Source organism: Nyctibius grandis, chromosome 4 (genome assembly GCF_013368605.1).
Source record: "Nyctibius grandis isolate bNycGra1 chromosome 4, bNycGra1.pri, whole genome shotgun sequence".
NCBI lineage: Eukaryota > Metazoa > Chordata > Aves > Nyctibiiformes > Nyctibiidae > Nyctibius > Nyctibius grandis.
The window spans coordinates 12,139,865-12,165,067 of record NC_090661.1 but is presented as its reverse complement, the minus strand read 5'-3'; the positions used below and the strand labels follow the sequence as shown (position 1 = coordinate 12,165,067).

Below are 25,203 nucleotides of genomic sequence, written 5' to 3'. Positions count from 1 at the left end.
GATGCTAATACTGCCCTTGGCTTGCACAGTAGCCAAAATTTGGGAAGAAACTGATCAAATACAGACAAAATCCCAGAAAGTAGGTGCAACAGTGATACTCAGCATGAACTTTAGCATAACTGGGGCACTGGTAGATTCATTTCAGTTTTCTGACTCCCCAAAGCAACCACAGGATAATCATGAACAGACAAAATATTTGGATGATCACACATATGAAAAATGAGAAATGTGGTGCAGCCACTTAAGACATACTCCAAAAATATTACAGGATGAAAAGGCAAAACGACATTGTTTGGACAAGATCACCACATTTTTGTTATGTCTGCAATTCACAAAATATCAGATACAAATAATGTGTGTGGGATGTGATACAAAATTTTGAACATTTGTTCCTGAGTCTGTTAGCTGTTTGTGTATTATTACATAACCAGTGGCCCACACATGTGGCATGCTAAGTATTTTATTATTTAGTATACTAATTCTAAAGTTCTATCAAAAGTAAGGACTTTTATAGAAAATACTTGTATGTTAGATAGGAAAGAGAAATTACTAATATAATAGACCAGTAAAAACTCTTCAAAACAAACTCAGTTCATCCCGTCACCTATTATGCAGGCATTTTGTTACTCAACAGAGAGAAGGGCAAGCAATCTTCTTCCCTTATGTAAATCCCTTGATAATACTCTCTCTTTTCTACAGTAGGAATGTTATGATACACAGTATGGGAACAGTGACACAACACACCAGAGGGAGCACGTTTACCTCATCCCCAACTCCTGGATGGATTCATTTTTCAGGAAAATTTTCATAGATTATGAAGATGGATCCCTTCGTACACATAATTTTTCCCAAGCAAATTCTCTGTTCCTAGTTCCCTATTTCTGCTGCCACAACTCAAACACACTGACAAGCATAAAAATGCTTATGCTATGCTAACTTCACATTTTCTCTGAGTCTCTGTTTGAATCTTCATTTTGTACAGAAGAGACTCTCAGGGACACTGCAAACTTTGTGTCTTCACACCAAGAGCCTATGCCTACCATTCCTTTGTATATTCCTTACATAAACACCACAAATATCATACATCTTATTTCAGCTTTTATTTGGATATTTTTAAGTTAAGTTGCTCAAGTCCATTTTCGATCAAAACAAACACTAAAAATTGAGATCAACATTTAAGGCAACATTAGCATCCATACCAAGCTCAATACGCAAACTTTATCATCTAAGCACCACAGCATCCAAGAATTGTCACAGGTCCCCTACCTCCGTTACACATTCCCTTTCCATTTTAACTCTGCTATCTCACGCTACACTCAGTAATTCAGTTTAGATGCAACATTCTCAAGTAAGACCTTGTCATTTTTAAATTTTATTTCTTATGAACTAGATTTTTGCATAAGGGATATAAATGAGCGAGATATGTTTCAGGTTGAAAGTATGCAGTTGATTTATGTTGTGATACCACATAGGATTTTTTTTTTAAAAATATATCTAACATCATTATTCAAAAACTTAGTATGAACATTATATGTGTTTAGCCTTTTAGTAAAGGCTATACATTGAGACTTGTTAGAATGATAATTTTGCTTTAAATTCTGATTTCTTTAGTCCTTAGTGTTACTGTTGACAAGCGTTTGAGTTAAGGATGCTCAAGTGCAACTTTTATGTAAGAATATTTACAAATATACAAAAGACCACATAGTTTTTAATACACCTACTATTCTTAATACAGAGTAAATAAGGATTTGTCTTGTGCCCGTGGAAATATTTCAACATGTGGGTCTTGCTTCTTCTCTTTACAGTAAAAGGAAAGGTTTTACTTTTCCTTAAGAAGTTTATTTATTACAAGATGGTTAGCATACATATATCACATAACATACAAGAGTTAAAATTAACTAGTTACAAAATAAGCAGCGGTATGTATATTTTCATGTAACCTAAGAACAGGATCAGTATTTTACAAAGTACATATAAAAGTACTTCATATACAAAGAAAAATACAAATGTGCAAACACCATTGTCACAGGTGGAAATTTGTCAATTGAAAAATGCTAGAAAAATCCTTCATATTTTTGTTTTGAAATTGCAAATACATTAAAAACAGCTGCATTTCCTATTGTGTGCGGTGAGAAATTTATGTTCCTTTCTGACAAAATACATTAGTTATAAAAAAAACACAAACAATTTAATAACTGAAAAATCTTGTAAGTATAGTCAGTTTGGTTAGGCTGACATTAAATTACAAGCAGAACATCTGGAAAAATGAGAAAATAGTGAATCATATATACAAACCTTTTGTAATATTAGTGTGCTATTTAACATATTAACATTTCAAAATAAAAACAATGGCTTAATTACCTACATATTCTACTCAATGTCATCAATATTTGTAGACTGTAAAATTTCTACTAATTTGGGGCTATTAAAAATGTTTTGCCAGGATTTTAAGCTGAACAAACACAATTTTATCAAATGTAAAAATCTATAAACAGTCTTCCAATTCATGTGCAAAAAATGTTTAAAAAGTAACAAACCATGACACATCAAACTCGATTATGTACATATTTTAATTTCTGTAAATGTTGTTAACTAGCTAGTATTGTTCTGCTATAAATAACTTACCTCTGTCCTGCAAAATGTCTGTATTTTAAAGATTTCAGTGCAAGTGCTTGCTTCATTGTTTAGTGCATTATCATGTTTGTTATTTTTTATGTTACAGTGAGCAGAACAGCATATAAATTAACATATACAATTCACACGTAAGAGACCTTTCTTCTACTGAATTCCCAGTTTGTGTTTTGCATTTCTCCCAAGTAGTGTCGGCCAGTTTTCTTTCATTTATCCCATTGTAACTGCAAACAGAATCTAAAATAAAAATGCTATGATCTTCAGATAATCCCTACAATTTGAAATTCCACAACAACATTGCAGAAGCACTCAGTAGAGCACAAGATTAGAGAATGACCTGCACACTGAGAAGACACTTGAAAGTCTAGTATCGGGCAATTTCACTTTTTGGTCTTTAAAAATATCAACTGTCTATAAACATTGGCAACCTGATATATATGTCACTGGACTCACAAGCTTCATTTATTTATTTATTTTTAGGAATTGTAGACATGTTCCCTCTTATTCATGACTGGCTTGGAAATAAGAACATTCTGCTTAAAAATATAAATAAAGTGAAAACACACTTCCTGTTGGAGGGAAAATTTCTACAATTTCATTTGGACACGTTTCCTAACAGAATAGCTCTGAAATGAGAAAACCAGGATTAGATGATAGTGCAAATACAGCCCATTTTATAGCTAGGAATTATACTGAAGAAAGTGGAAATTCAGAATAAATGGATTATTATTTTTCAAAATCCTCCCTGCAGAAAAAAATAGCCGTTACAGTGGTTATAATTATTAAACAGAAAAGGAACTTTAGCATATTATGAACTTTTATGGCTGAAATGTAAGGAAGGCTGGTTGTCTGTCAATAACATTTCAGAACTTAGCTTCTTACAGGAAGAGGTGCTTTAAATGTGTCTTTATTATGGAAGGTCTTTCCTTTCTAAGCATCTGAAATGCAACTCTGGATCCTATCCATCCATTGTTGAGCACTCTGTGCATCTTGGGCACAAAAATTATATACACGTTTATTTGTCTTCAACTGCAAAGGAAAAATAAGAACATGAAGATAGACAAGTCAACACACAAAATACAAAAAGGAACTTGCAAACTTTACTTTAAACTGTAATATTCAATGTACTAACTGGGTCTGAATGTAACATTTTTTGAACTTCTGCTGTTGAGAGTGAGGGCCAGATGCTACCTGTGTAAAAGTTTTTGTCCTGAGTTGGCGTGACAGCTCCTTCCTAGCTCTCACCTTCCAGCAGGACTGAAAGTAGTAGGTTAAACACACCAAGAAAATAAAGTTTCACATAAAGATCAAGTAAAGACCAGACATACTTACATCAAAAAATGCTTTTTCACTTGCATGTTTTGGGGCTCCAATTGTTGGAGAAGCAGGAATCACAGTTTCTACTTCTGCAAGGTCTATGTGTCCCTTACAGCTTGTATCCTCACCAGAATCATAGTATCGCAGCTAGACCACAAGAGAGGAAAAAAAAATCCAAATATGCTATTTAGATGGACCTTTCACTACTTCTTCCCTTTTCCTGGGTACAATCTGGGGGCATGGAGGGGTAAGGGTGGGAGGCACAGATATTATTAGGATCTGAGGACATCAGATACGGGAAATTTCTAAGACACAACTGACAGAAACCATAGGTTTGGTATATACAAAATGGTGGGACTGGTGATAGCCCTTAACGGCCAGTCGTCCATTTGACATTTCTGGGTAATAGCAAAGTCTCCACCATCCACTCCCGTGCAGACACAGAGTTGGGGGAGGAGCATTTCGTCACCAGAGTTTCAGAGCAGAGAAGCTTCAAATAGTCATGCATTGCTTCTGGGCAGAGGAGTGTGACAGATGAAAGCAGAACCAGGTCTTTAGGAGTCAGCATTCCTTATCAGTTTTTCTAACAGAAACCACCTCTTCACTGTTCATTACATTGAAACTAACACAAAAGCTTTACTTCACCAAGGAGTTAACAGAACACTTATTCTCTATATTTCAAGAATTTAAAATGATCAGCAAAAATTTAAGTATAATTTTAGATAATTATAAACTACATAGAAAACTCACATTTTCCTATACTGCACTTAGTGGTTGAATGAAGCTTGCTTTTTTTTTCTCCTTGCAAAGATACTTTGATATGAACGTTAACCACTCTGTAAAATGAGTTTCAATATGCAAACAAGTTCCAGAAGAGAAAATCTGATACTTGCTTTTCAAAAAAAAAAAAATAAATCCCATAAACCAATGCAAAATAGGAAAGCAAACCTTCATAGCAAAGGTCAAACAACAGAATTCCAACTAAGATTGACCTGTATTAATCCTACATCTATGATACTCAGGAGGATATGTGGATGTACAAAAAATGTTAAAGTATTTTTTTTTTTCTGCAAAATGAACCTTTTCTCCTGTATATAAGGAAGAATAATTACAATCAACACATTTGTTGGTGTTTTACCACACTAATCTAGAAATTCTCAACTACATTTTAAAAGGTGACTGTCTTTATCTATATTACATATTTTTAAGGTATATTGATTACAATAAATTAAGATTTTTAAACAAAAGCATACATGAATCTCAGAGGTTACAACCCACACTGTGCGGAATATTTGGCTCAATGAATATTATTGCCTGATGACCCAACATTATTTAAAGTACATGAGACCACAAATTTCCATTGCAGAAATCCAGCATACATTGTAAATTGGGTAAAATATTTAGACCAACAGATCTCCTCTGATTTTAGTGTTCCTTCCTGCACAATAATTTGTCAGAATATTTATGAATACTTTTGCTACTACATTTATGTCACTATGACTAATCTAAAACACTCCTATATCTGGTACCTGAAATTATTCTTCAATCAGGAACTTGGCATTTCAGGACTTTTAGAAATACAGTTTTGAGATTAAATTTTAACTCATTTTAAGTAATTTACGAAATTCAAACTCATTTCAGAGCAATCTGTGATCCTGTTCTCCATATTTGAAAAGACTTTAATTCAGAGATTCCAGGTCAGCTTTCTCAAAGATGGGTTACAGAAAACACTAAAAAGTCAAGTGAGGTAAATTGATTTTTCTGCTGAAGCAATTCAGATTATGATTTTCCAGAGTATATCATGCCCTTTCATTTGCAACGAAAAATGCTCATGGCAAACTGCTTGAGGAACAAAGAGGCTGTAAAATACACACTGAACATACAGTAACTACTACAGTTTCAACATGAATGCCTGAATTAAACTTGCTATCAGTTACCATATTAGCTCTCAGCATCCCAATTGCACTCTAGGAAATACCTTCTAAGTTTTTCACTCTCTAGTTCAGAAAGAGTTTTCAGTTCTTTTGGAAACTAAAGAGGTCATATTAAAGGGCAAATTATGCTCACCACTTAATTGCTTAATGACATTCTAGAGTTAGCAGTGCTTTAAAAAATTGCTTGTATACCACAATACCCAGAAAATGTCCGCAGGCACTACCTGGCTTTTTTCTCCTGACGTATGAAGCAGTCCAAAAATGTTTGCGCCCAAACAATAATGCATGACTTCCAGCCCGAGAAGTCTTTTATGATTATATGCTAAACAGTTATCACTGTTCTAAAAACACCGAAACACTAAAAAAACCTCTGTCCATTCAGAATACTGTATCAGCTACAAGATACACAAGATAAACATAGATACATAGCCTATAATGATGTAACACACATATCTCATCTGAAAATAATCATTATTAGTATTATTTGTAAAATCAATCTAAAGAAACCCAGTAAATAAAAAAGGAGCAAACTATTCATGGAAACATCCATTATCTGAAAAGGTTTTACCTGGTGTTTTGTCACATCCAGCACAAACCAGCGAGGTTTCCAACCTTTTAGTAAAGCTCCTCTTTTGTACAGCGTACCTTCAAAAGATCTGAAAGGTATAGAAAATACAAATGGCATGTGATTCCATAATATGAATACTGGTAACATATAAAAGCCCCAGAATGAGTACATACATATTCAAACACTTCTTTTACTGCAGTAAACCAAATCGGTTTTAAACCAATAGTTTAGTTATTGGTAACTGTGATACACTCATAAACACCATTTCTGTAGTTTGGATGCATTAAATGTGCAGCTAGAATTTGCTTGTGCTTATAAAGGGGAAGACTGAAAGATACTGCTAGGAGATACAGGCCCACCCATCAAGACAACTAAATATAACCAAAACCACAATGAAGGTATAAAGTAGTCACAAAGCATTCTGTGCATATGAAAATTTTTTCCTAAGGTAGAGACTTGTACCAAGCTGATACAAGGTTCATAAATACTCTGACTATTCAGTTTACCTATTTTCATCATTCTTTGATGTGAAATGATTGTATAGCGTAGTTGTTCTTCTGTCTACTCCATTAGAGGGAGAGATGCTTGCACTCTGTTCCTCACCCAGCCCACTGTCAGGTATTTCCAACAAAGACCTCTTTTGATAGGAATGTAGATTAGCTGACATCATCCCTGAGGAGCCAGAAGGATGCCTCCGGAGCTAAAAAAAATGAAAATAAAAGAAAAAATGTAATGCAATGTGTCTTGCATTGTGAGACTGTCTCAACATTGTACTGATAATACGTGGTACAACATGTAAGTTTTGAATTATTATGAGGCCAAAAAAATCTTCATTATACAAGTCAGTGCTGCCTCAGAAAAGAAGTTGGAGAGATGGCAATTCAATGAATTTCTTAAGCAGAAGGGTTCACATGGTGTGAGAAATCACATTTCAGAAAAGCCTTGTATATTCCAGTGACGTAATCTTGAACAAGATTTCCCTTGCTTTCTCAGAAGCATCTAGAACTAGTCAGACATTTGGATACAATAAATTTCACTAATTGAAAGGAAGGGAGGGGAAGGGAAGGGAAGGGAAGGGAAGGGAAGGGAAGGGAAGGGAAGGGAAGGGAAGGGAAGGGAAGGGAAGGGAAGGGAAGGGAAGGGAAGGGAAGGGAAAAGAGTGGAGTTTCCAACAGCTACTTTATAGATCCAAATCGTTTTAGTAGAATCTCAATAACCTGGAACAAGAGGGATCCTGAGTTTGGTCTTAATCTAAATGTCAGTATCCTAGAGATAAAGAGTTCTTTGGGGTTGACCCTTAGCTATTGCATTTATCTGAGAATCCTTAAATAACAGCTAGGACAGGAGACTGATATCAGGTATATTTATACCTGCATTTTCTTTTCTGCTTCCAATTAAATAAAAAAAACCCTCTGCTTTGCTAGGATAAAACTTTTTTCATCTTGAATTTGTTCAGGGTATAAATGACTCTGACAGACATAAAGCATATTGCTTTCCTGAGAGCAAAGGACAAGTAACTAAGTAGTGCTGTGAACCAGCCATTGCATGGAGGCTGGAAAATTTGAACAAGCACATGAAGCTGAAGGGTTAGGGTACAGTCTTGAGCTGGTAACTCACTGTGCCAAGTTCACAGGGAAAGCTCACAAAAAGCAGTATCTAACATTGTTCTTAGTGCATGTAGACACCAAAGAGGCAGTCTTTGATTTAGAAAATATCTACATTGTCAGCTATTCTTTTTACTGCAGTCAAGAATTGGAAACACAAGCATGAACACTTCCTTCCTACAATTCCAAAATTCCATTTAGACATGGAAATATCTTTACTCATCTCTGAAACTCTGTGATGTCCTTTTGGCTCCTTTCAGGAACTGAGGGTTTTTGTACTTCAAGAATCTTTTAAATATATAAAGTCATATATTTGTGTATTTGTAAAATGCTCATGCTCATTTTGTCTGTATGCCTTAATCTACTCTGGAAAAGCAATTAGATAAATAGCACAAGTATAAATTTAATTTTCTACATGCAGAAATACAGAGCCAATATCATGGATTAGAACAACATATTCAATTTTTCAAAAGCAGTATTTTGCTCCAAGAAATACAGTGATTTTTGTCAGTACCCCAGGTAGCCTATATAGCAGGAATGGAATTATTCTGTTGGATGAGCTCTTTTACTACTTACATTGTCTTGTCTGGTGTCATCCTTTAGATTCATTTTGACCCTTTCCCACAAAAGCTGCCACCTTTCTGGGCTCTGATTTAATTTACTCTCCAACCTTTCGATTTCCTGAAACAAGTAACAAGGGTTTTCTTAAGGATAAACATTCCTGGTAATCATTTTTATACAACCATTTTCTAGTAAATATTTTTACACCGAGAACTTTTAGGCCATGTTGCCCAGTAAAGAACAAAAACCTCTGTCAAACCAGCTATAAACTGAAATCAACCAGAATCAGGAGTCAAAGGCAACGAAGTACAGCATCAGCCACATCATTCTTCTTGCATGTCACAGGTTGGAGGAGCCATTGTGCTTTCAATTCTCTGCCAGTTCTTCTGAACACACAAAATTCAACACCGATTGCCATAATAGAAACATGAAAATGATAAGGATAGGCTGTATTTTATAAAAATATTTACAAAGAACAAATTCTGTGCTGTGACACCACCATTGTACATTGCCAATATTAACATTTACCCTGGTTTATAAAATATGAAGGAAACGAAACAGAAAGATTTATTCAATTTGGATGCCAAACTGTAACAACATGTTCTTGTTGTGGAACTTGGGAATATGACCTATGTCGATAACCTCCAGTTAGGGTTATTTCCTGTTAATAAGACAGTGCATGCAAAGTTAAGTAAAAAGAGGCAATTTCTTTAGTTTATGTTTACTTGTGAACACTCACAGAATCACAGAATCACAGAATGTTAGGGATTGGAAGGGACCTCGAAAGATCATCTAGTCCAATCCCCCTGCCGGAGCAGGATTACCTAGACCATATCACACAGGAATGCGTCCAGGCGGGTTTTGAATGTCTCCAGAGAAGGAGACTCCACAACCTCTCTGGGCAGCCTGTTCCAGTGTTCGGTCACCCTCACCGTAAACAAGTTTTTCCTCATATTTATGTGGAACCTCCTGTGTTCCAGCTTGCACCCATTGCCCCTTGTCCTGTCAAGGGATGTCACTGAGAAGAGCCTGGCTCCATCCTCATGACACTTGCCCTTTATATATTTATAAACATTAATGAGGTTACCCCTCAGTCTCCTCTTCTCTAAGCTAAAGAGACCCAGCTCCCTCAGCCTCTCCTCATAAGGGAGATGTTCCACCCCCTTAATCATCTTCGTGGCTCTGCGCTGGACTCTCTCTAGCAGTTCCCTGTCCTTCTTGAACTGAGGGGCCCAGAACTGGACACAATATTCCAGATGCGGCCTCAGCAGGGCAGAGTAGAGGGGGAGGAGAACCTCTCTTGACCTGCTAACCACACCCCTTCTAATACACCCCAGGATGCCATTGGCCTTCTTGGCCACAAGGGCACACTGCTGGCTCATGGTCATCCTGCTGTCCACTAGGACCCCCAGGTCCCTTTCCCCTACGCTGCTCTCCAACAGGTCTGCCCCCAACTTGTACTCATACATGGGGTTGTTCTTGCCCAGATGCAGGACTCTACACTTGCCCTTGTTATATTTCATTAAATTTCTCCCTGCCCAACTCTCGAGCCTGTCCAGGTCTCTCTGAATGGCTGCGCAGCCTTCCGTTGTGTCAGCCACTCCTCCCAGTTTTGTGTCATCAGCGAACTTGCTGACAGTGCACTCTATTCCCTCATCCAAGTCATTAATGAATATATTGAATAGAACTGGTCCCAGTACCGACCCTTGAGGGACTCCGCTAGACACAGACCTCCAACTGGACTCTGTCCCATTGACCACCACTCTCTGGCTTCTTTCCTTCAGCCAGTTCACAATCCACCTCACTACCCCATCATCCAGACCACACTTCCTCAGTTTAGCTGCAAGGGTGCTGTGGGACACTGTGTCAAACGCTTTACTGAAATCAAGATAGACCACATCCACAGCTTTACCATCATCTATCCACCGGGTTACGTCCTCATAAAAGGCTATCAAGTTGGTTAAGCAAGACTTCCCCTTGGTGAAGCCATGTTGAGTGCCCCTAATGATCCCCCTATCCTTGATGTGCCTAGAGACTCATCGATACATTTGCCACTACTTTGATCTGTGGTCCATATTCCTTGCCATGCTCCCTTTCTATATGTTTACTTTCAACAACTATATTGTTATGAAAATCTGATTCTTAATGAAATCAAATAAAAACTCAATTTTGCAAATCCAATTAAGAACTGATGATGGAACAAAAAACTGCCATAGGACATAGAATTCCCATGCTATATAAAAGACTATATATGCTAAAACCCAAGACATTTATTTTCAAAGTAGAGTCAGTAAGTCTCTGACTTTACTCACTTCTACTATACCAAATGATTAAAGCAGATTTCATAATATTCTCCAACTCCTATTGGTCTTTTAGAATGACAGTTTCTTCAGGAAATCGTTATCAATTGAAATATTTTTAAGGTTTTGACAAGGAAATTAACTCCTGAACTAAATTTTGAACTCTGAAGTGAAAATAAAAAAAAGCCAGTATTTGACAGTGTAACAGGAACAAAATATTTCTACAAACTCTTCCCTGCTGAAGGTAAATCAGAAAACTCAAAAGTAAAACTAAGTATAATAAATTTGGCTTAACAGCAGGAATCAAACCAGAAGTTATAAATACTGAAGGTAGTTCAAAGCCACATATACATTAAATATCATGGGACTCTCTTCCTGCCAAGAAGTAAAACCAGAATAGTTTCGGTTGGAGTATCTTCATAGGTAGATACAAAAACAAGAAATGGTGAACACAAGCCAGAATAAAGGCTTCTCTAGATCACTTGTTCCTCTTTGAAAGTGCTGAGTGTAAAATGCTTACTGCTGGGGTACATAGGACGGAATCGATTTACCACAGGCTTTTTATGTAAAAGGCTTTCCAAATTGCTGCAAAAGGATATAAGCTTTTTAGTGCAAAAAGTTAGTCAGGTTTTAATCTGATCATTCTCCTTCTGCCCTAGTCTTGACTTCTGAGTACGAGTCTTTCTCTGCAGAATCTGGAAGTAACTGAAACTTGTTACTTAGCAACTGGGTCACATTCCTTCTTTTTGGCTCCACAATGAGTAGTGCTTCCAGAACTTAAAATGAAAAACTTTCAACAATCTCCTATATATAACTTGAAAAGTTAGGAATAAATTCTCCTTTAATAAACTCCATGTTAAAATCTTACACGGCAATAAATCACTAAGATTTACTCTTGCCCCTTCAGTTTTAAATTTTACTGAAAATGTCAGATTTTTTTTCCTTCCATGTGTCAAATGGACTATGAATAGCTGCATTTCCTTGAAAGAAAAATTCCTTAATTTATCTTTCTGATTCATCTCTTGTTGCCTAGACTTACAGGAGCAGAAGTCAATACGTATAAAAAGAAAGGTTATAACAAATACAACTGTATGAATATCCATTTCCTGAAATTAGTAATTACAAGCAATTAGCACTACTGTGCCTTTCAAAAGATATATCTGCTAAGTAATCTGCTTTGTAATATTTGAATGGTATAGACAGGAGTTAACTCTGCAGACACTCCACAGCTGTAGAGACTGGTCACCTCCTTTGTATCCACAGTGTGTTTGTGCACACCCAAAACAATCTGGACGAAGTCCTATACTAGTGAACTGTCTTGACTGTGACAGAGCACCCTGTTTTGGAAGCCCTTCCTTGTCAGTCTTTTCAGCTCCTGGGCTAGAAGGCTTCTGAGACTTTGACTGCAAATGGAAAAAATGCTGAACGCGTATCCAGTGATTGAATTGCTGCCTTTGTCAAGTGTTCAGACTTGTGTGTGCAACGAGTTGTACATGACTAGTTGTTCAATATTTGGAATAAACTTTTTGGTTCAGGGTCCACTTTGACAGATCAGTCTTTTTGGCACGTAACCGAAAGTTGCAAAACAGCTCACAATCAGAAGTGCTATTTTTGTTGTTTTGCTGGTTATTCATTGACCCCTTATATAGCTTTAGTTCTTTATGACATATATTTATGGCAGAGTTAATTCAGACTGGCATCCTGAAGTGGCATCTTTGAGTTGGCCAGCCTCTCTCTGAGCAATCACCATCCAATGTTAAGTGATGTAACTGCTTATTTGTAAGAATAGGACATGCAGGTTCATCTCTCACAGTTCTTGAAAGTACCGGAATCTGAGCCACTCCCAAGGAATTATGGGGACTGAATACCTTTTTAGGAATGTCAGCAAATTAGTGGGAAATGGTGGAGATGTGTCTGCCCTCAAGGATTTGACTTGCCTTTGCACTGAAATATCAGTAGATTACTACCTCTAATGCAACCAGGCATATATCACAGAATGGTTGAGGTTGGAAGGGACCTCTGGAAGTCATCCAGTCCAACCTCCCTGCTGAAGCAGGGTCACCTGGAGCCAGTTGCCCAGGACTGTGTCCAGATGGCTTTTGAGTTATCTCCAAGGATGGAGACTCCACAACGTCTCTGGGCAACCTGTTGCCAGTGCTCAGTCATCCTCACAGTGAAAAAGTGTTTCCTGATGTTCAGATGGAACCTCCTGTGTTTCAGTTTGTGCCCATTGCCTCTGGTCCTGTCACTGGGCACCACTGAAAAGTGTTTGGCTCCATCTTCTTTACACCTTCTCTTCAGATATCTATATAGATTGATAAGATTTCCCCGAGCTTTCTCTTCAGCAGGCTGAACAGTCCCAGCTCTCTGAGCCTTTCCTCATATGAGAGATGCTACAGTCCCTTAATAATCTTCATTGACCATGAGATGGTAGAGTTCAGGATCTCATGTGGCAGGAACAGAATAGCTAGCAGAATTACAACCCTGGACTTCAGTAGGGCCAACTTTGGCCTTTTCAAGCAATTGCTACGGGAAATCCCATGGGACAGGGTACTAGAAGGTAAGGGGGCCCAAGATAGTTGGTTAGCATTCAAGGACTGCTGCTTCTGAGCTCAAGATCAGAGCATCCCAACAGGTAGGAAGTCAAGGAAGGGTACCAGGAGACCTGCATGGTTAAACAGGGAACTGCTGGGCAAACTCAAGTGGAAGAAGAGGGTGTACAGATCATGGAAGGAGGGGCTGGCCACTTGGGAGGAATATAAGTCTGTTGTCAGAGGATGTAGGGAGGCAACTAGGAAAGCTAAGGCCTCCTTGGAATGAAACCTTGCAAGAGAGGTCAAGGACAACAGAAAGGGCTTCTTCAAATACATTGCAGGTAAAGCCAACACTAGAGGCAATGTAGGCCCACTGATGAATGAGGTGGGGGCCCTGGAGACAGAGGATAAAAAGAAGGCAGAGTTACTGAATGCCTTCTTTGCCTCTGTCTATACTGCTGGAGGCTGTCCTGAGGAGCCCCGGACCCCTGCGGCCCCAGAAGAAGTCAGGATAGAGGAGGAATCTGTCTTGGTTGATGAGGGCTGGGTCAGGGACCAATTAAGCAACCTGGACGTCCATAAATCCATGGGCCCTGATGGGATGCACCCGCGGGTGCTGAGGGAGCTGGCGGAAGTCATTGCTAGGCCACTCTCCATCATCTTTGCTAAGCCGTGGGCAACAGGAGAGGTGCCTGAGGACTGGAGGAAAGCGAATGTCACTTCAGTCTTCAAAAAGGGCAAGATGGAGGACCCGGGTAACTATAGACCGGTCAGCCTCACATCCATCCCCGGAAAGGTGATGGAACAGCTTGTTCTTGGTGCTGTCTCTAGGCACATCAAGGATAGGGGGATCATTAGGGGCACTCAGCATGGCTTCACCAAGGGGAAGTCATGCTTAACCAACTTGATAGCCTTTTATGAGGACATAACCCGGTGGATAGATGATGGTAAAGCTGTGGATGTGGTCTATCTTGATTTCAGTAAAGCGTTTGACACAGTGTCCCACAGCACCCTTGCAGCTAAACTGAGGAAGTGTGGTCTGGATGATGGGGTAGTGAGGTGGATTGTGAACTGGCTGAAGGAAAGAAGCCAGAGAGTGGTGGTCAATGGGACAGAGTCCAGTTGGAGGCCTGTGTCTAGCAGAGTCCCTCAAGGGTCGGTACTGGGACCAGTTCTATTCAATATATTCATTAATGACTTGGATGAGGGAATAGAGTGTACTGTCAGCAAGTTCGCTGATGACACAAAACTGGGAGGAGTGGCTGACACAACGGAAGGCTGCGCAGCCATTCAGAGAGACCTAGACAGGCTCGAGAGTTGGGCGGGGAGAAATTTAATGAAATATAACAAGGGCAAGTGTAGAGTCCTGCATCTGGGCAAGAACAACCCCATGTATGAGTACAAGTTGGGGACAGAGCTGTTGGAGAGCAGCGTAGGGGAAAGGGACCTGGGGGTCCTAGTGGACAGCAGGATGACCACGAGCCAGCAGTGTGCCCTTGTGGCCAAGAAGGCCAATGGCATCCTGGGGTGTATTAGAAGGGGTGTGGTTAGCAGGTCAAGAGAGGTTCTCCTCCCCCTCTACTCTGCCCTGCTGAGGCCGCATCTGGAATATTGTGTCCAGTTCTGGGCCCCTCAGTTCAAGAAGGACAGGGAACTGCTAGAGAGAGTCCAGCGCAGAGCCACGAAGATGATTAAGGGGGTGGAACATCTCCCTTATGAGGAGAGGCTGAGGGAGCTGGGTCTCTTTAGCTTAGAGAAGAGGAGACTGAGGGGTGACCTCATTAATGTTTATAAATATATAAAGGGCAAGTGTCATGAGGATGGAGCCAGGCTCTTCTCAGTGACATCCCTTGACAGGACAAGGGGCAATGGGTGCAAGCTGGAACACAGGAGGTTCCACATAAATATGAGGAAAAACTTGTTTACGGTGAGGGTGACCGAACACTGGAACAGGCTGCCCAGAGAGGTCGTGGAGTCTCCTTCGCTGGAGACATTCAAAACCCGCCTGGACGCGTTCCTGTGTGATATGGTCTAGGTAATCCTGCTCCGGCAGGGGGATTGGACTAGATGATCTTTCGAGGTCCCTTCCAATCCCCAACATTCTGTGATTCTGTGATTCTGTGATTCATGGCCATTTACTGGACTCTCTCCAGTAGCCTCATCTCTCTCTTGTAGTGAGGAGCCCAGAACTGAGCATAGTACTCCAGGTTTGGCCTTAGCAGGGCTGAACAGAGGGAAAGGATCACCTCCCTCAACCTGCAGGCAACGCTCCTAATCCAACCCAGGATACCACTAGCCGTTATTGCTGCAAGAGCACGTTGTTGGATCACGGTCAGCTTGCTGTTCCCCAGGACCCCCAGGGCCCTTTCTGCAAAGCTGTTTTCCAGTTGGGTGCCCCCAGCATACATTGGTGCATAGGGTTGTTCCTCCCCATGTGCAGGACTTTGCACTTCCCTCTGTTGAATGTCACTCAGATAAGTTAGCTCATTTATAATGTATCACAACATACTAATGTCAAATGATTGCTTGAAGAGCTAGTCTTTATGGGAAACATTTAATCCAGAACTTTAGCCTGTACTGAAGACACGGCTCTTGGATGTGCTACACTGTGGTACAATCCTGTTGAATTTTACAGGCAAGGAAAGCAAATGCTTACAAAAAACCAAAGCAGCAGGAACCTCAAAGTTCCTGTCAAATAAGTTGTTTTTTTAATTTTGTGGAGAAATCTACCTTTTTAAATCGAGAAATTATTTTAAAACCTAATCTCTGAAAGAGAAAATAGAGGCATAGGTGTGCTGTTTCAAAATTACCTTTCATTTTCTTCAAAAAAATGGATGAGTAGCTACTCTTACTGTTGGTACCTTGTTTCTGATTTCTATCATGCAGAAAGTACATCAGAAAATGGTCTTAAAGGGAAGCACTTCTGTTTGGATCCACTTTTGAATATTTATCTCCAAAGTACACTTTTGAGAATTTAAGATTTAAACAACCTATTTGTTGGCTGCTTCTGGTGTGGTAGAAGTGAACTGAAAAGCTTTATACAGAAATCTCTATTTTAAAATGCATTTTATTATCTGCAGTCTTTAAAAGGCTTCATTTAGGACTAAATGAATGAAATGTGCAGATTGGTTAACTTTCTAAAACTCATAAACATAAGGATTTATGGAAACCATAGAGCCATCACACACATCTGGTTAGAGGTGGATTTTTATGTACCCAAAACACATTAGAACATTTACTACTAGAAAATTACACCTTTTGCTCTTAATAAAAAAGCGTCACATTTTACCAGGGAACATTCTGAATAAAGACACTCAATAACTTCTCTGTTTCAGCTTTACATCCTGAAGAGCACTATCTAGTTTTCAATTGAAAAATATCTTTAGAACAAACAAATTTGGGCTTATCATTATAAACAAAGGGAGAATCAATCTTCCCTAATAATTTACCATTGCTAAATATGGTCTCAGTTCAAACATTTTTTAGATACCAACACATTCTCAATGGATTTATGATTAAAGAGAGGTCTTCCTCCTACATCAGCAATAGCCCTAAATTAACAACTTGTTTTAAAAGAAAGTTCACTTTGCTTTTTAAACTTAGAAGAATATTTTTGTAACCTTTATACAACCTCTTCAAAGTTTTCCAAATGTTCCTCTCCATTGCTATCTTTTATTACTATAATCTAATTCACAAATAACATTTAAACTCCATAAAACCTGACCCACATATCTTTGGAATATAATACGGCTTATTTCCCTGTTACATGGCAGTTTCTCACAGTTGTGGATATGGACAGTTTGGCTGGAAGTTTGGGTTTAGTGATATTAACTCTGTGATGACAGAAGCACACAAGAGCAGAGGAGAGCCTGTGACATTAGACTTGTGAGAGGGAGCCAGGCAGCTGATTTCAGCTCTTCTCGTTAGGAAAGAGTCCAAGATGCAGGTTACAGCATGCATAGATGCTGACGCTGAATCAGTCATCTCCGTCTGCTGCAGAGCTCTGCTCCTGCTTCAGGGGACCCCAGGAAGAAATGCAGAACATTGTTGCTATATTCCTGCTGTACTTCTGGTCACTAGTTACCTGATATGAAAGCTCTCTGTTTTTTCACTAAAGAATCTCTGATATGACCCCTGCTGAGAGACTGCTCTTTCTTTGCGTTGTGAAATTATAAGCTCTGAGAAGTTCTGGCTATCTTATTTTGAGTCATGAGGAGTGTTACAGGTGATTATTTTTTTTTTTTTTAATCAGGCATTGTTCCTATTTTTTATCAATTATGATTGGAAGGAATGGACCAAAAGAAATTTGAGGAATGTGCCAGAATAAAGCTAACTCTTTAGAAAAAGCAAGTCTATCCTCAAGGACTCAAATCCATTCAGAAACTCCCTGCCCTAAGACTTTGCTAAAAATCATCTTTGATTCGGGGGAGTTCTGGGACCCACGACATATCCTAATTTTCCAAGCATTGCAATATTAGGCTCCATAATCCAACTCTAATATAAGGTAAAGTCTGCAAATAGTTTTCAAAATAAAAAACTGTACCTAGTGATGTGTATCTGAATATGCACGTGGCTTGAAACAGTAGCTCCAGGAAGTGAAAAATGCCCTTGTCATTTTCCTGTGCTATCAATTGATATTATAATCTAGATATTAGGACTGTTAATTAATTATAATAAAAAACCAAACATTTAAGAAAATACAGATGTCAAATCATTCTAAATAACTACAACAATTATCATGATAATGGGATCCTTTTTCATCTTCTAATGAAGAAAGGACAAAACCTAAGCAGCCTACACGAGCCCAAACAAGAAAAAGCCAAAATCAAACATCTATTTCAAGTACCAAAATAGTCTTAAGAATCTAAATTTATTAGTTCAGTCCTAGTAAACATGAATAAACTAAAAGCAATCATGGAAAGCTTTGTTGAAGAATTTGGGCCAAGATGTTCAGTTTATGTTTGTATATCTGTCTCCCACTTGCTAAAATCAACAAGTGTCAGATTCTGTCTGGAAATCCGGGTCTTCATCATTTAAAGGTGTCACACACTTACTTTAAACTAAGTAGAAAGAGGACAAGAAATCTAGAGTCAACATTTGCCCAAATTAAAATAACAGTTCCTGCATTTCTTATAAAAGACAACCTAAAAATTTATTATGCTACCTACATTATTATTTAAAAAAGACAGTGAAAAAAAATGAATCCATGACTGGCTTTCTCATAGTTATTTACTATTACAGTGTACTCCCAGAAAAGTGTTCATTCAGAACAACATAAGCTTTGCAGAAAGCCTGATTGATTCCCAGACCAACCATCATTTCTCAAGATCAACCAGTCAGTTTTACTAAATACCTGTTTTGACATCTATCATCATCCTTTTAATAACAGTATATCTATAAGGCAATAACTTAAATAAAAAGTAAATACGAATTTCATGAGCGTAAGAGAACTTATTCTCCTGTGTAACACATGTACTTACATTTAAAAGGCTGCTGATGGCATCAGGTTGTATTTTTTTTAACATCATCATAACATGGCCATACTATTTTCCTCTTAGTCTGAGACCGTGAACCATCCGCTTGGTCAGCTTCCTCTGAAACGCTGCATTTTGTAGTTACGGTCCAGTCATAGGAAGGACCAGTAGCCAAAATCTCGTCTACATAATAATCCCACTTTTTGAGGCTGGACATATTTACATTTGGTTTCAGTGCCTATTTGAAACAAAGTTTTATTATAATGGCAGAAAGGAAGTCTTGGAGTTTCAGACTTACAATACAATACTTATATTTTCAAGATTATTCTAAATTGAACAGTATATTGCACTGGGTGAGTAGTGCTGCAGTTTGATAATTTCCACAGCAAGATCTTGGCTCAGTCAGATCAAAACCCAAAACTAAAGTAGCTTTGAGAATATACTACTCATTTTTATTCTTCTACTAAACCAGGTGCCTACCAAGAACTCTAATTCAGCATACGCAGTTCGTACCCTCACAGTCTTTGTGCCTCCTGTTAAAGATACAAAAGGCACTCGAGAGCAATCACCTTTCAATTTTTCTCAGCAGAAAATCCAAGACTCTTCATTATCAGAGAAAGGAGACAGGCTGTATAACACAGATGGACATGCTACTTGGAGAAATCACAGTAATATGAGGTATGCAGCCAGGGACTGTAGATCTTTCAGAGTAGTTTAAAACAGATCACTTTGTACTAAAAATGTGGGTTTTTTTTTTTCCTTTTAAAAAACAAGGTAAGACTTTCAGTTTGGAAGCACGTTACTTGAAGGGAATTACTACCTCAGGTGAAAAGTCAATTTTAAAGTCTGAAGAGTGATGCTCAGTCATAATGACTATGTCATAATTCTGCTATTATGACTAATTCTGATACTATGACACCATTTCACATGAGGAAAAAATAGTTTCTTCTAAAACAAGAGAAAGAAAACACTACCAAAACACCAAAAGCTACTCCTGATTGCTTACTAATCAGGCTACTGCTTATAGCAAAATGGATAAAACATACAGTGAACAAGCAGCCCATCAAGCTCCAAGTTCATCACAGGGATGGTTCTACAGAGAAAACAGATGTTTCTCTAAAACAAAGCAAGCACTGAAGCACTTTCTATCCATTGAATGTCACCATCTTGTTTTCTCCCTCTTCCCTCTTGCACCACCACTTCAGCAGGCGAGTATAAGTATGTGTACGTGTGGTGTATGTGTGTGGGTGGAAAGAGGCTGCACTGTTGACTATAATAGTGATCAGATGCAGACTCAAAATACCTTAAAGAAAATAATATTTTTTTTTCATTTTGTAAAATGAGGTCAGTTTATATGGCAGATTTGAGTGCAAGGTACTATGTATGCTAAGATACAACGTGGTAAAACAATTTGAGGAAAAAAGAAAACCAAGAAGCACCAACAAAAATATCAGTGGCACCATGGCCTCTGAGACAGTGGAGACTGGCCCATCATTATGTTTTCTGGTCACCAGCAGCAGACAGACATGCAAACAAATGATTTATCAGGATGAAGCTCACTGCCAAAGCAGGAGAGAGCAGTGCAGGAATGATCATCTGTGGGGCAGTGGATGGCAGGAACACCTTAAAACAGCCTTGTCTCCATCACTACAGTAAGAACAGCACTCTTTTCTTGCAGTTCCTGAGATATCTTGACTGCTTCTTCCCTGGCTATTGCAGAATTCTATAATGGTGAGTGTATTGTGTACTTTATATAATTATTCAAGACACAGTCCAATCTAGTGGACATACATTATCATGTGAGACAGTGATATAGATAATGTGATTCAATCAGATCATTACAAAACATATCCCATTACAACTCTAAACTCACCTCCTCATAACTGTGGATTGCAGTACGTAATTTTTTTTTAAGCAATCTGTGCAAAATTGAAGATAATTTTTATAATCATTCATATAATTAAATGAAATCAAACACAGATTCTCATTTACCTCAGTGGGATGCATAAATACGTGTTCCAGAATTTGGCCCTTTAAATGACATTTCCGTAACTAAGATGACTGAGAATATAAGCCTGTGAGGCACTACTCCAATCAATCAAGGTGGGTCAAACTTTGTCCGCCAAATGCTTAATTCAGTTGAGAAAAATTAAGATATCAAAACGTACTCAAGGAATCACTCAGAATAGCAAACCACCTGTTTTTTTTTAAATCATACCTCTATTTCAGCAGGGGCATAGAGGTAATTGAAGAAAATAGGGCTCCTTTTGTGCATCTTTTCAATACATTCCCAGATACAAATTCCTTTTTTGGCATGTTTATCCCCTTTATCTTCAAACAATGTCCCTAGGGAACATAATAGCAGCAAAAAGATAGCTTTATGATCACACATAACAAACACTAAAGCATAGCCAAAAGGAATTTCACAGACTAAATGTGAAATCTACTATCAAATGCCATTGCAACAAGAGATTGTATTTGATGAAACAACTGTGCTTTGCTACTGCCACTCTGCCACGAATTGGTAGAATATCAATTTTGTATGAAAAAGTATTCAGTAGCATTATATTTATAAACCTGTTCTGAAATTTAATGAAATACTTGAATGTATTTATGAATGTCCCTTTCTGCCTGCAGCTATGTTGACTCAGCAGATCACCAAGCCCTGCTAACTGATTCTGTCCTCCACTACCCAAGGTTACCAGCCCTTCCAGTTTGCTGGACCAGCTGCACCTGAAATTACTTGCTAACTCATTTCAGGGAAAACAAATCAGCCTAGTGTAAATAAGTTAGCCGTAGATTTGTGCTATCTGAAATTACTTTGGAAGGACATATAGTTTATCCAAAGACTCCTGGAAACAGGATTTTATATGGCATTAAATGGTATTTGAAAGCAAACTACCCTAAATAAACAAACACCACCCCACCCAATTGTAGAACCATGTAACAATCCAGGTTGGAAGGAACCACAGGAGGTCATTGACTCCCAACTCCTCGCTTTTGTTCAAAAGAAGGTAAACAATGGATATTAACTTTTTTTGTTAAAATAAAATAGTTGCTGAAGCTTAGTCTGTTCCACAGTTACAACAGTTTTGAAGAAAAGCATTAAAATTGACCATATGCCATGAGAAACACCCCACGAAGCGGTGAAATTCAGAGCACTTAAGTGTTTTGCTTAGAGAACAATTTCCAAGAATAGCCTCAACTGTGGTTGTGAAGTCTTACTAAGAGGGCTCTGAGGGTAGATAAGGCCTTGGAATCAGTAAGGTTCAACACAATAGACAGAGTAAAAAGGAAATATAAAAGAAGAGAAACATGGAAGAGAATACAAGAGAAAGAAGTGAGAGATAATAGATGGAAAGGCTTTCCTTTCCTGAAAATTCATGCACTCTCTGAAGGATTCCCAAGGACCTTGTTTCTGTTAGAATAAGGTATTTAGTAGGGGAAACTGAGCCATGTGGATAAATTGCTAAAAAACCTTGAGGCATGGCACTAATTTCTTTCACTTTCTCTTAGTCTTATCAGTGACGCGGCTCAGGAATTATTCATTCAGAAAATTCCACGTGTTCTTTACCTCCATTTTCCTTCATATTCCTGAAATGGAATTCATTACATCATCACCATGCAATTATTGGACCATCTCAACCTAGGCAAACTTTTGTAGACCAAATATTGAGGAGAAAAATACTTATAACTACAAAACCAATATGCAATAAACAAACGTCACACATACCATGTTCTAGTCTTTCATAGTCTGAATCCAGAAGAAATGTTTTAAATCGATTTGATATGTGATGAAAAGCCAGAAACTTCAGATAATATTGATTGAACTCAAACTCTGTTGGGTATTGGTTATGAATCTAAAAAAAAAAAAAGTGGGGAAAAAGAGGATATTGAGGTGCAATGCAAATAAATATGTAATAAATAATAATGTGAAACATGATAGCAAAATAATTGCCCTGTGAATGCTAACAAATACATCCATAGGCAACTGTCTTCTCTGTACACACAAATCCTACATTTTGTCTAAAAATATTTTAAAGCTATTTAAATGAATGTATTGTCTATGCTGCAAAAATGTTTCAGAGCAGATAGAGTGCACTGTATAATAAGGAGTATTATACTGTATAAAACCCACTATTCTTCAAAGTGATCAAGCTGGATATAAATCTTTTATGATAACTCACGAGACACCATGTAACTTCATAGGCAAAGATGCTACTCCTGGATGTAGCTGGAAATCAAACTATAATTGGAAGGTTTTGCAGCAGACTTCTTACTATTGCTCAGAACCCAACATAGCAGACATGTACAGAGGTAATGCTCCAAATGATACTCCACCTACCATTACTGAAACAGATAATTGCTGAAGTACTTGCTAGTCTACACATATTTCTTCCTTTTCAAAGTATGCACCAAAATATTACAGCATGAAAAAAAAAAGAAAAACATACTGAGGAGGTGTCTTGCTATTATTCTTTTAGAACAGTAAAACCAATGTAACATCTTAAATCGTTATCCTCAGGCTTGGGATCTATCTAATTCACTGAATATTTCCAACACGAGTCAGGAGTAGATATTTAAGAAGACAATACAAGATTATCAGAGTACAGAAACGTGAGATATTTGGCTCTTCACAATTGCTTCCTCTCAAACATTATCAGAAAGAGTCTAGTGTAAGATTTTAAGCATGAAGCTTAATATTCATGGCAAAATTTTTTTGCATTAATTATAGATGATATTTATACTTGATATGCATATAAAATTCAAGATTCTAAAGTTAATCTTGATGAGACATTGCTCACATAAATTTTATGTGTTAATTTCAGACTTAAAATTTACTCTTCAAATGAGTTAATGAATTATGATTTTTATTTTCAGAATTAAGCATGGTAATTAACTGAAAATTCCCAATTACAATGGGAATAATAATAAAACAAACAAGTACAGTTTGCAACCATAAAAGAAATTGCTGATTGAATTTCACATTTGAAATATGGCCCACTGTGCTTTGTCTAGCTTCACATCAAACTTGTAAAATACCTTTAGTTCTGCAATCTTCCCATGTCTTCTCTTTTGCCTTCCCACCACTCTCATTTTCCCATACCATCTTTTCTCTCTAATATCTACTTATCAGTTTCCTCAAGAGATAAATGGTTTTTTTTTTGGAATTATGGAAACTAGTATTAGACTACTTGAAGCTCCTTGATGATTAGATTTTCATGTGTGCCAGCTGAAAAAAAACCCAACCAACTAAATAAAGAAAACAAATACACATTTAGCAAGGAAAGGTTATCTACCAAACGTACAACAGTGACAGGAAAATCCCTTGAAAGGACCTATAAACACATACACAGCATTTCAGTCAGAGAATTCGGTTGTTATCATATATCAATATTAGCTTGTAGCTAGTCATTTAAAATGCTAAGATACTTTTAAGATACCTCAGTTCAATATAGCCACACTTTGTCCCCACTTCTCCCCGATACAGATGACTACATTCCTGCACTGCTTTATAAGAATAAAGCTAAGCAGAATTTTTTCTACAATAACTTCAAGAGTTCAACTTCATAGACAAAGTAACTTTTTAGTTCTCCTTATAAAAAAGAAAAGATTTTTTTCTGGCATATATTAGATTAAAATATAATCAGAGTACGCTATTTCTGTTCAAAAATGACATAATGTACTTTTGAGCTGACATCCAAAAAGCTCTGCATGTGTGTGTGCATTTAGACACACATATACAAGTAGTTTAGTATACATTTTCCATCTTATGTTAGGAAAAGTAGTCTTTACTATATTGTAAGAAGGAGAGGCTATATTCTGCTATTTGATGTGACTTATACAGGGTCCTAATTTCTAGTTACGGTCCAGTAATTATTTTAATCCATTTGAAGAGTTACAAGAATAAGCTGCTACTAAAATCCTGTCATGGATCTAGGTATTGTGAGTGATCCCATTTCTGAGATTTCTGGAACTACAAGTAACTAGAAGTTATAATAATATAATCTACTTTTTAAGTGAAAACAACTAATCTAAAACATTTCTTCGATAAAGGTGAATATTGTAGTTATTGTCTGTGTTTTAACGGCTGTGGCTGATTTGAGCGCACTTGGAGATGGGATAGATGCCACAGCTAGGTGAAGTGACTACTGTTACTGATGATTTGTTTATCTGCAGTGCAGTCTGCAAAATTTAAAATATGGCTTAGCTATCAGGGAAAAAAGCTCCTGATAAAATACAACTCCAACATCAGAAGTGACAAATTAGAAATCTAACA

The 25,203-nt window shown here is 37.7% G+C and overlaps 1 protein-coding gene across 1 annotated transcript in view; it reads right to left on the bottom strand.

The window, feature by feature from the left end:
- Positions 1-1,078: 1,078 nt before the first annotated feature.
- The window catches only part of SBF2 (SET binding factor 2), a 288,886-nt gene continuing 264,761 nt past the window's right edge, over positions 1,079-25,203 (bottom strand). The window contains 9 exon segments of the mRNA XM_068398307.1: positions 1,079-3,660; positions 3,964-4,095; positions 6,451-6,538; positions 6,957-7,150; positions 8,631-8,735; positions 18,930-18,959; positions 18,961-19,161; positions 21,142-21,269; positions 22,657-22,783. Coding sequence (XP_068254408.1) covers positions 3,562-3,660; positions 3,964-4,095; positions 6,451-6,538; positions 6,957-7,150; positions 8,631-8,735; positions 18,930-18,959; positions 18,961-19,161; positions 21,142-21,269; positions 22,657-22,783 — 1,104 coding nt within the window. The 3' untranslated portion in view covers positions 1,079-3,561.